Genomic DNA, 10,926 nt, shown 5'->3' with positions numbered 1-10,926 from the left:
AAGAGCAGGAAAGAAAGGAAGATGGAGGTGGTGAGTAGTGTGTGTGTACGGTTGATATTTAGATACCACATTACATGTTTTACACGTGATGCATTTCATAATCATTGCTACACCCAATCTTACTGAGAAACTTGTACAGATTTTAATGAAGACCATTGCCATTGGTATCGACAAATAATTGCTGACATCGTCTCCGTATATGCTCCACAGACCACGGACAAATCTGTGACTACTTCGACGATATGTCTTGTCAGTTCAAACAGAAAGAGAGTAACTGAGATTTCATTTCATGGCTAAGCGTAAACGACTTTCCAATACAAGTAGAATATAAATTTACTGGTGCAAGACTCGACATTTTTATTTGAAGTAAAGCCCCCGTTTCCTGCGCTAATTTGGTCCAAGCCAATGCTCACATAATACCTATCATTGTCACAGAGTACATAATGCAATATCGAAGATATAATATGCAGGCATAAGACCATGGGACACAGACATTTTTACAGCAATATACTTTACATGTGAGTATTTTGTTTCACCCTGAGTGAGCTGACTCGGACTTGATTAAGCCCTATATTCTGGAGACTTGATACAAGTCACCAGGCTTACTGTTAAGTCAGCATCGACCCGTTGCTGTGCCACGCCAGAAGCGGAAACAACCATAAGGCTAAATAGTCACGGTGGGGGGGATACGTCCATATCATAATGCCGACAATATTGCCCTGTTTTACCAAAGTCAAGTTAGAGGACTATTCTGAAGTTCTTATATAAACGTAAAAGATAGATTACGTTGTTCTTGCATATCGCATCTCAGGTTTATACTCTGTAGAGGTCGCGAGCCTATATATATTCATATCGCGTGTGTATTATATAGACTATAATCTGCCTTACTGAGTCACAGAGGGAATTAATCATGTGTAGCAGATCGCCGGGATTATTGCATAGAAGTGCGGACTCCTATTCCCAGACTGTTTGTTACTGTTACTCTGGGTGGAGATGGGATCAGATTAGCTTGACGACGGTTAATGGAGCATGGCTTCATGGAAGACTGTAGGTGGCAGCACAGCTCTCCTATATCTCCCGGGTAGTGAATACAACATGGAATACACATGGATACATATGAGATAATACCACCCCTAGCTTCACTGCGAGCAGGAGGCTCTAGGACACGACTGATAAGTGTGTTGAGTTTGTGCACATCAATATTGTTACTGTTCCTCAATATAGTGACTTACTGCTGTGGGTATCGGGGTTACCAGGATTCCAGTTGTAGGTTGCAATGACTTCTCGCAGGTTATAATCGTGTTAGACTTAATACCCACCAGCAGTACACACAAAATACGTGTTCCGTGGTGGGTATCTCTGGTAAACTCAAGTGCTGATTTTTCTTTTTAAGGTGTCTGTGGACTCAAGCAGATATGGAAGGACGGTGTCACACTGGATATTTACAATATGGAATGTGACTGTAGAATATATACACCAGGTGAATCTCAGAACTGATCGAACAGTTTGCAATTAATCTGACGAAACAGGAGCTACGAAGAAGGGGTGGTAATCAGAGGAACTGTTGACCTCTCATTGCAACTATTAACAGGGATCTAATTATTCTCCATAATTAATTTGGGGATTACGACCGGTTCGGTCGCCAAAACGAGTAATTCAAAGGAAAGCTATTAAGATACAAGCAGTGCACGGGGTGATTGTCGTAGCGGCGGTGCTTCATAACATGAGATAATTTATTGAAATAGTCGGATTAGGTTTTTCGTCTGGAGTAATCACTTCTTGACGTCTTTTCTACTCACCAAGACACTTTACGTATGGGCTCTGTACCTGCTTTAGGATAGAATATATCACAGACAACTGATCTCTCCATGAACTGTCTGTGGTCGACTGTTAACACACCACTGATACAATAAGATCGTCGTGAGAAAGCAACCAGGATTATTGGTTTTCGGCTAATGTGAAGATCTGGTTTAGGACGATGTCTCTGCTTCTATTAAAGACGAAGAACCTGTCATGGCAGGACCATACGTTGAACGTGGAGGTAATGCTTTCTCCCAACCACTCTCAACTGTTGTTCAACAAGCACAAGACGCTGGGGACTCAATACGTCAAAGAGGTTGACCTGTACCAGAAGCAGATCAGCACGTTCGTCAAGGACATCACTGTGGAAAAGAGGCTGATGGAGAGGTAGGTTAGCGTCATCCACTATAACTGTGATAGTGCACTACCCATGTGGTTATCACACTCTCCACACGCCCGTGTTATATAGTATTTACCCATTCCCTGTGCTCCCGTGAAGGTCCACATTTGAGTACTGGCCTTCGTTAACCCATGCTTGTCGTAAGAGGTGGCTAAAGCGATCGGGTGGTCAGGCACGCTGACAGGGTTGACACATGTCATCGGTTCCCCGTTGGTGCAGATGGATGTTCATGCTGTTGATCACAATATATCACCCATGGTCTGTCTAATATAGCACCATCCTCTCATCTAATTGAAATAGCATTTACCTCTCTCCTTTGAAATAAAGAATTTTTCTCTCCTGTGTAATATAGAATTTAACTCTCCCTTGTGTAAAAAAAATCATTTTACTCTTCCTCGTGTAATGAAGCATTATCTTCCCCTCCGCGCGATTTAGCATTTTATGCTGCTCGTGTTACAAAGAGTAACAGGAACGCAATATGCTGTCGAACACTCCATATACTAAACATTCAAGGATATGGGACAGGAGATATCCTTTTTTCTGTATCCCAGTCCCTCGTAATACAACGGCACCTCCATCCTAATATTGCCTTCACCCTGTATCCTGATGATTTCACCTTCTTCCGTGGGTAAAGTAGCTTCCTCTTCCATGAGTTATTCTTCCCCACAGCAATGTGACTCCACAGGTATAAAGCTAAGCCCTCTGTGTCACAGTAATATAAGCCTCAGGTGTCATATTTGTGTCGTTTGTGGGGTTATATTTTCTCAGGTAAACCTCCTTTCAGGGTCATATACAATATAGATTGTCCCAGAGATATTCTATACAGTACAACAAACTTGGCCCTGAAAGTAAATTTTCACGAAATGAATGTTTCAACATTAACATTCAAAATCAATTGGAAAATGCCGGAAGTCGTCGGGTTTCTCTCGTCCTCATGTTTACATTTTCAACCAAAACCTCGGATCGTGTTATATCCTTCATGTAGAAATCGCCCATCTCTAACACTGCTCCTGTGTCCAGGTACCGTCATCGACTGGTGTCCAGACAGAAGGAGCTGATCGTCCAGAGGTCCTACTCCGCCCAGGAGATGAGGAAGCTGCAGCAGCTCGACATGAAGGACAGGAGCAGGTAGAGTGGATCTGGCGCCATGTTAGCGGGGTGGGGTTTGTGGATGTTCAGGGGAATCTGAAGACGTGGGGACCGGGTGAATCTGAGAAAGGGTGGACCCGGTGAATCTGAGGTAGTGTGAGTGGATGCTTATCAGAGTAGGCTTGGAGAATGTTCAGTATGTGAATGCATCTGGTGGATCTGAGGGTGGGTGGACCCGGTGAATCTGATGTAGTGTGAGTGGATGCTTATCAGAGTAAGCTTGGTGAATGTTCAGAAGGTGAATGCACCTAGTGGATCTGAGTGTGGGTGGACCGGATGAATCTTAGTAAGTGTGACGCTTATGGGAGAGACATTGACAGATGTTTTTAAAGAGGGGGCTTCGGGCACACTTGCAAACGTCTGGTTTAGGTAAACATCTAGGAGAGTAGGCCATGAGCATGGAACTAGGATTTGAAGAACGGTAAACTGGCGTGGGTGTGTCTGTGTAAAGGTGGATGGCATGGGTCTTCGGAAAGGTAGACGTGGTGGGTCATGAAATTATATTTAAATGGGGGTTCTGTATTTTACAATTTTTGAAACTAAATGGAACTCTATACGAGGGACCTGGAGGATCTGTACAGAAATATGGACCGCGTATGTCTGTACAAAAAGTGAATAAGGTGGACAGAATGGTGAATGATGTTGATGTTTAGAGAGATGATCTGAATGGATATGCAAAACTGGGTCAATGTATAGTAGTATGGGGTGTGTGGATCTGTTGTAGAGGGAGGGTGGTATGTAGAAAAGGGAAAGGACGGAATGTGGTCTCCCGGGGAAGGATAACATTGACTGATCTATATTGCTGGACTCTAGAGACCTATATATAGCTGAGTAAGGAAGAAATCGGTTTTGTAAAGCCGGATAGGCAGCGATTTTAAATCTGAGTAAAAGGGTTCAGAGTGGACTTATAATTCTGGGGAATACGAAATGAAACTGTTACTTTCCTCCAAATCCAATGAATATGATGTATCAGCATGATTGTGTGGATTTATGCAGGATGTTATTTACAAATTAATTTTGATTTGACACTTTTATACCGCCGTATTTCTATATTATATGTCCAGGTTTAGGCAGCTTACCTTAACTGAGAAATCGCAGACTTCCCTTTTTGATGAGGCCGTAAAATGATTCACAATTAATGCATCTGGCTCTGGTAGACAGGAAACGAAACTGTTCTGTAATCTATGTTTTCAATTGAGAACGACCTGTGTATCTTTGCACAAGTCTAGATACCCCTAACATGACAATCCGTTATGTCTCGCCTTTTTTCTGACATGAAATCGAAAATCATGAACACAAACTTGATATCCACCTTGATTTGTGCGTTATTCTATTGAATCAAATGCTCCCCAATGATTGTTACACTTTTCAATTATCATTACTACTACACATCAGTCGATAGCGGTCGATTCGGTACCTTGAAACCAAATCGGACATCGTATCTGCAACAAATAGGGGGTGCAAAATATACTGGGTGGTCGTTTTCAAGTCAAAACATTGAATACAGAACGATCTCGTTTCCAGTTTACTTGACCCAGAAGCATTGCGAATCATTTCACTATCATTCTCATCAAACAGGGACAGTGTTACTGTTAAGAATTTAACGTGAGAAACGATGTAAGAAATCCCCTTGTGAACCAGCAAAACAGAACAAAGACAAGCCATAAACGTTCAAATTATGTATTATTATGCAACGAGAGCAAGGTATACATAGTCACAAGTCAATTTCACAAAGCTGATTACAAATTCAATACAAATGAGACAAAATCTAAGGCAATGGGTGACAAGATATAATATATCAAACTCACCAAAGTCTCAGTACGAGAGGTAATCAACTATACAGAATGTAAACACAGCGATCGGTCTGACAGCAGATAATGTAGATTCAGGCGTTGACGGGTATTGATGATCAAGCGTTGACAGTGATGTATATCCTCCAGTTAATATGAATGAGTGTCCCCCACAGCACGGCAACCAGCCTTTTTATATATACTAAGTCATTTCCCGAAGGTTTGGGCACATAGGACCATTGTCAACACTGTAGAATGCCCTCGAATAAGTCTCCCGGAAGTAAACACATAGAAAACTAGGAGCAGATAAGTTCCGGAAAACCAGAATCCTAAACGTGTTGACCAGCTATTAAAACGAAATGTGACCCATCATAATTATTATTCAAAACAATAAATGTTGTGACCCAATAATAATTATTACTTAATTCATAACAAAAATGTACAGAAAATACACACTCCTAACAACAGTCTGTGATTTCTCAGTTAGGTATGCTGCCTAAACCTTGAAATACAATATAGAAATACATTATTATTAAAGTTTAAATTAAAAAAATTGTAAATAGCATTTTCTTGTGAAACAAGGAAATGGAATTCGGTGTAACTGGAGTTGTTGGTGGTTTATATTTTCACTTTCATAGGAGAAATTTAGGATCGGCTGAAAAGGAGGTCATTGTCTGAATAGGTTTATGAAACTCATGTTTAAGTATGTGAATTCTACAACTGTACTTCAGATTTCAGAATTCTATTGTCCTATATTTCATTTATCAATATTCACGTGACCTATTAATCATATACACCAGTGTCGTCATTGTCCCTGTCTGCTCTCCACAGGTCAGCCCCAGTGGGTTCATCCCGAGACGCGAGTCCACAACGACCACCAGGGAGGAAATCCCGTGGTGTCTTCCTGACAGAGATAGAGGAAGACAAGATGGCCAAGTTGCCAGCTCTTCCCTCCAAGAGGGGAAAGCTACAAACGATTGTTGTTTTACCCAAAACTCTCGAAAAACCCAAACCCAAACCTAAGCCCCCTAACCTGGGCCCCAAGAGGTATGTGACGTTCGGTGAGCGTCCGCCGTCTGACTCTGAATCAGAAGAGTCAGCGGATGAGGCAGAACCAGACACAGCCTACCCTTTGGAGGAGAAGATCAAGAACTTCCTGGACGAGGTGAAATCATTTAACGAGAAACCTGTTCCCAAAAGACGATTGCAAGGATCTGCTGAGCTGTTTCGCTATTTGAAGGAGAACGAGAGCGTCCCTACCAGCCCTGTGGGCAAGAGATACAACACGTTGACTCTCGATAGACAGAAACTTGAAGCTGCCTTTGACTCCTTCTGTAAGAGCCAGGCCAGGGAGGACTTGGTGAAAATGATGCGTTTGGCAGCTAAGATGAAAGCGAACGCGGCCCAGGCAAGAAACACGTCCATGGTTCCCACAATGTCGTCTATGAAGTCTTCCCGTGCCTTCCTCTCACTGAACGCCAACAGAGTCTCTCCATCAAACTCGAAACATCCTACGTAGAACCAGATCTGATCTATACCTTAAGCCAATGATCTATAGAATTTTTTTCAATGCAGAGACTGTTACATTGCGAGCTTGTGTTTTAACAATATCTGTCTGCACTAGCAAGGAGAGTTACTGAAGGTGTTAAGCCTGGCCATTGTTGCAGAAAGTGCTACAGTGTGTGGGATTTACAGGTATATTCTACAGTGCGTGAGCTAACATCCTATCTGTAAGTCGTCGACATGTCCCAATGACCTTGACACCTTGTGGAGACGTTGGTGTGCTATCTGAGTGCATTTAGTCTTCGGTCAGATATGTTCTCATGACCAAGGACAGTTGCTAATGTACATAACACTGTGGCACATTGGAAATGACTGCAGACAACTTGTGTCCTGGTGAAAGGTATGTCTGCTCACAAGATTCGTGTTTTCCATTTCGTACTTTTATATCGGCTGACAGTAAATCTTCCACGGTGACTTGCAAGTGTAATGACACTGATTTTATAAGGCATATCAGCAGAATAAGTTGTACTGACGTCCCATTTAAGTCACAATCCTTGTGGTTCCAGACTGACTTGACATTGAAGTCACATGCCTTGTGGCTTCAGACTGACTTGACATTGAAGTCACATACCTTGTGGCTCCAGACTGACGTGACATTGAAGTCACATACCTTGTGGCTCCATGCTGACCTGACACTGAAGTCACATACCTTGTGGCTCCAGACTGACATGACACTGAAGTCACATACCTTGTGGTTCAAGACTGATTGGACACTGAAGTCACATGCCTTGTGGATCCAGGCTGACCTGACACTGAAGTCACATGCCTTGTGGATCCAGGCTGACCTGACACTGAAGTCACATACCTTGAGGTTCGGTATACTCATACTTGTGTCCCTCTGCTTACACTTGTGTTCAGGTGCTACTCGCCAACAGGATCTCTGCTTTTCGAATTTGCTTTTGCGAGGATGCTGTACATATTTGAATGCATTTATTGATTAAACTTTCATTGTTTGAATTACAAGACTGTCTTGGAGTCTTCAGTCAATGTCAGTCATATCATGTTTACGTTTTATGAGTGATGGAGAACATTCCATATCAGAATTCCTAAATAATAAGAAGGAACTGGCAAATGTACCGAATTGCTAACCCCGAGATGTGCAGGACGGAATCTGTAGGGGGGTTGTAAAGAAACACATGCAGGCGGGAAGTAACGCTGCTCTGGACTTGGAAACCGTGCTCTCAGAGAAATGTTAATTGTCTTTCTGAAATACCAGGCAAAGCATACACTTCAAAATTGGAATTGACCCCAAAAATATAATATCACGTCAATATAGCGTCATTATGAAAATATCAACACTATGGCATCGGTATCACTTGTATCGCCTTTCCCTGTTGGTTTCACGTCGCCACCAACAGTACGTGAGCGACTGAGTATTGGTTTACGCCGCTGTCAGTAATATTCCATCAGTATCACGGCGGGAGACACCAGAAATAGGCTTCACACATTGTACCCATGCGCGGATTCGAACCCGGGTCTTCGGCGTGATGAGCGAACGCTTTAACCACAAGGCTACCTCACCGCCCCTCATGTTTGTGTGTGATTTTCTTTTGTAAAATTACAAACTCGAACAAAACAAGTAAACACATCAAGACGTCTGAAGTTATATTCCAATAAATGCATAGGTTCGGAAAAATCTACAAACTTCTCTAAGTTACGGAGGGGCAGTACTTTAAATTAACTTTGCTTGAAAGAAACACATCATTCACAAGAAATGTTAAGTGACAATATAAATTAGTGCCCTATTTCCAGGCGACAGGCAAGAGAAACATATAACAACATCCGCGGTGTGTTGCTTGAATATTGCTACAAGCGGCGTCAAACCAAACTCAGTCTGGCACATTTTTTCACGTTTTAAAACTTACTGCAAGTTTCGCTACATAAGTGACAAGGGACAGTATTTGAATGAAAGATTTGAAGATAATGCGTTACCTCTCCCAGTGGAATACAAAACATGTACACAGTTTTCGAGTACTTTCTTACCTTTTGCTGAACTTGGCAGTCTGATTAGCAGGCAAAGTAACAGCTTTATAACAAGGTATCGTGATACTGACAAATGTGAGATATTTCTTGATGGGTGTAATATTATAAGCTCAACAAAAATAAAAACTTTACACTCGTTTCAAAGTCATTAATTTGAACATTTTGGGAAATGGGTTTGAAATAACGATAATTGTATTCAATTATCTCGTCATTAAAGATGCTACAGATCATGTTTGTGATGGAATCGGTTCCACCGGAAATGCGACTACCATGTCCATGATCAAAAACTGTGAGTCACAACTTAATGAAATCATTTCAAAATCGGGTGTGTCCTCCATGTAACTGCCATACAACCACTCCTCATTGATTGGATGATGCGTCTGAACACAGCTTAGGAATGCGCCGCCATATTCGTACCAGCATGGCAATAAGCGCCTGCAAGTTTTGTGGAGGGTTCCTTTCTTGACGGAGTCGCCTGCCTAACACATCCCAAACATGCTATATGGGGTTGAGGTTGGTAGATCTTGAGGGCCATTCCATGATATTGATGCCAGCGCTTCTGAGAAAATTCGTTGTTAAATTGGCCGTATGAGGTCTGGCGTTATCCTGTTGGAAAGTCAGACCTGGGCCTTGAGCTGCCATGAATGGCAAAAGCTCTGGAACAAGCACCTGATCGATGTATGCTGCCGCATTAAGGTTTCCCTGGATGACAATGAGTCGGGATCGAGCATGGCCGTTGATATCACCCCAAACCATCACGCTATCGCCCCCAAATCGATCCACTTCCTGTACGCAAAAACTGGGCATTGTGTTCTCCGCGTCTTCTCCAAACTCTAACCCTTCCATCAGCAAAGGTTAATGTGAACCTTGATTCATCACTAAACACAAACCTATTCCAATCTTGCTGGTTCCATCTCAGGCGCCGTCGTGCCCAGAGAAGACGTTGGCATCGATGGAAACGGGTTAGAATTGGTCCACGATATGGTTGCCGTGCATGAAGGCGATTTCGAATAGTTTGGGCAGTCACTCGACCTCCAAACAATACATTCACAGTGGATGTGGCAGTGACACAGCGATTACGCAAATGACGTAAGACAATTTGTCGGGCATCTGCGTGTGACGTCACACATGGTCGACCAGGACGGGTGGCGGTCAGCTGTGGTGCCAGTTTGATGGACACGTGTCTGGAGATTATGGATGGTCTGTCGACTGCATCCCATAACCCTCGCAACATCAGTGACGGACGTTCCCGTATTAAGCATGCCAATGGCACGTTCACGCTGAATGTTTTACAGTCGTGGCATTGCAAATTAACGAAAAATTAACCATCAAACCGTGTTTTTCTGAGATGACACTAGTACTGTACTCTGCTACCGTGATATCAACTGCACGTGTATCAATAAGTCAAGTGACTTGTGGCACGTGGAAACGTGATTTTAGCGTGCAAAGCTCTCGTGCGTGATACGTAGGCCCGACCAGTAGAATGAATATGTGGCGTAATGCCATTCACAATGCATTTAACCATAATCGCAACAAGAACTCTTTCAAGAAAAGTTTCAAAACACTATTTGAAAAACAATGAGTGTCAAGTTTTTATTTGTGCTGAGTTTATTTGTATAGGACAGCGATGACTTGATCAGGTTCGGCGTGTGAATGTGACCAATCGCTGAGAGCAAAACACATATGTACATTTTGAAACAGTGTGGCCTGGGCTTGAACCCTGCGGTACTCCATGAAAGTAGTAAGCAATTCGGTTTCCTATTTAGCAATGTTCCTTTAAATATATTACAAACCGTAGAAGAAAAAGAAAAGTTTGGTTATCCTGTAAAGCGCCGTCAAGTATCCAGCTTGTGGAGCCAGCTGTCTGTACCTCTAGTTGTTGATAGTGCTGGGACTGTGGGGGAAGCCTGGTGGCTAAAACGTCCGCTCGCCACGCCAAGTTGGGTACAACTCCCCTCGTGGGTACAATGTGTGCAGCTCATTTCTGGTATCAGACGCCGTCATGTTGCTAGAGTATTGCTAGAGTATTGTTATAGATAAAGGGAAAAAAAAAACATAGCATGATAGATAACTAAACGATATAAAACATAAAATATGTTACATTGTGTAACACATGGATATTTACTAAGACAATTCCGTTTGATAAAGTTTTGCATTGTCCCGTGTGTATTTCCTACAGTGTCTGGTGTACAAATGTCTCGAACGCCTGTAAGGGATCTTGTTCCGGGTTCGTGCCGATCC

The 10,926-nt window shown here is 42.6% G+C and overlaps 1 protein-coding gene across 1 annotated transcript; it reads left to right on the top strand.

Annotated features, from left to right (window-relative positions):
- The first annotated feature begins 1,373 nt into the window (after window positions 1-1,373).
- LOC137272199 (uncharacterized) lies at window positions 1,374-7,665 on the top strand. The gene is made up of 3 exons (XM_067804553.1): window positions 1,374-2,187; window positions 3,221-3,328; window positions 5,971-7,665. The coding sequence occupies exons 1-3, from the start codon at window positions 1,979-1,981 to the stop codon at window positions 6,656-6,658; spliced, it is 1,005 nt and encodes a 334-aa protein (XP_067660654.1). The 5' UTR covers window positions 1,374-1,978; the 3' UTR covers window positions 6,659-7,665.
- Window positions 7,666-10,926: the final 3,261 nt, after the last annotated feature.

The sequence above is a fragment of the Haliotis asinina genome, chromosome 2 (assembly GCF_037392515.1).
Source record: "Haliotis asinina isolate JCU_RB_2024 chromosome 2, JCU_Hal_asi_v2, whole genome shotgun sequence".
In the NCBI taxonomy this organism is placed as follows: domain Eukaryota; kingdom Metazoa; phylum Mollusca; class Gastropoda; order Lepetellida; family Haliotidae; genus Haliotis; species Haliotis asinina.
The sequence above is the reverse complement of the archived record's forward strand: the minus strand, read 5'-3'. Positions and strand labels throughout refer to the sequence as shown.

What these genes read in the sequence shown, in the direction of transcription:
- LOC137272199 (XM_067804553.1), top strand. Translation starts at nt 1,979, where the DNA reads ATGTCTCTGCTTCTATTAAAGACGAAGAACCTGTCATGGCAGGACCAT. An exon ending in GAAAAGAGGCTGATGGAGAG is followed by an intron (nt 2,188 to 3,220) that starts GTAGGTTAGCGT and finishes TCCTGTGTCCAG; the next exon opens with GTACCGTCATCGACTGGTGT. An exon ending in GACATGAAGGACAGGAGCAG is followed by an intron (nt 3,329 to 5,970) that starts GTAGAGTGGATC and finishes TGCTCTCCACAG; the next exon opens with GTCAGCCCCAGTGGGTTCAT.